The following is an 885-nucleotide window of genomic DNA, read 5'->3' on the forward strand; positions in this document are numbered from 1 at the left end:
CCGAGCCCGCTGGCAAGGAGGTGAGCTGCGGCCAGTGCGCCGCCTCCTTCGCCGGCCTGCAGAGCTACATGGAGCACCGCTGCACCGGCGCCCGCCCGCCCCCGCCACTGAGGGGGGAGAGCGGGAGCGAGAGCAGTGAGGATGGGGAGGAGGAGAGCGACGTGGAGAACCTGGCCGGCGAGATCGTTTACCAGCCGGATGGCTCAGCCTACATCGTGGAGAGCCTCAGCCAGCTGGTGCAGAGCGGGGGCACCTGCAGCAGCGGGGAACTCTCTGCCCAAGCAGGGAGAGCCCTCCGCCGCCGCTCCTGTCTACCCACAGATCATCAACACCTTCCACATAGCCTCATCCTTCGGGAAGTGGTTTGAGGGCTCAGACCAGGCCTTCCCGAATACCTCAGCCCTGGCGGGAATCAGCCCAGTCCTGCACAGCTTCCGCGTCTTTGATGTGCGACACAAAAGCAACAAGGATTACCTGAACAGCGACGGTTCTGCCAAAAGCTCCTGCGTATCCAAAGATGTTCCCAACAATGTGGACCTGTCCAAATTCGATGGCTTTGTGCTCTACGGGAAGAGGAAGCCCATCCTGATGTGTTTCTTGTGCAAGCTCTCCTTTGGGTATGTCCGCTCATTCGTGACCCATGCGGTGCACGACCACCGAATGACTCTGAGTGAGGAGGAGCGGAAAATTCTTAGCAATAAGAACATCTCCGCTATCATCCAAGGGATAGGCAAAGACAAGGAACCCCTTGTCAGTTTTCTGGAACCAAAAACCAAAACCTTTCAGCACCCTCTTGTTTCCACAGCTAACCTCATAGGCCCTGGACACAGTTTTTACGGTAAATTCAGTGGCATTCGCATGGAGGGCGAGCAAGCCCTCCAGGCC

The 885-nt window shown here is 58.3% G+C and overlaps 1 protein-coding gene across 1 annotated transcript; it reads left to right on the forward strand.

Moving 5' to 3' along the window:
- Positions 1-8: 8 nt before the first annotated feature.
- LOC104622797 (zinc finger homeobox protein 3-like) lies at positions 9-750 on the forward strand (the record flags this gene model as incomplete). The annotated part of the gene is given in 2 exon segments (XM_010289679.1): positions 9-283; positions 285-750. Coding segments are annotated over 2 exon segments (741 nt in total), but the record flags the coding sequence as incomplete, so codon positions are not given.
- Between the last annotated feature and the right edge of the window lie 135 nt (positions 751-885).

This window comes from Phaethon lepturus, unplaced genomic scaffold, assembly GCF_000687285.1.
Source record: "Phaethon lepturus isolate BGI_N335 unplaced genomic scaffold, ASM68728v1 scaffold38976, whole genome shotgun sequence".
Lineage (NCBI taxonomy): Eukaryota > Metazoa > Chordata > Aves > Phaethontiformes > Phaethontidae > Phaethon > Phaethon lepturus.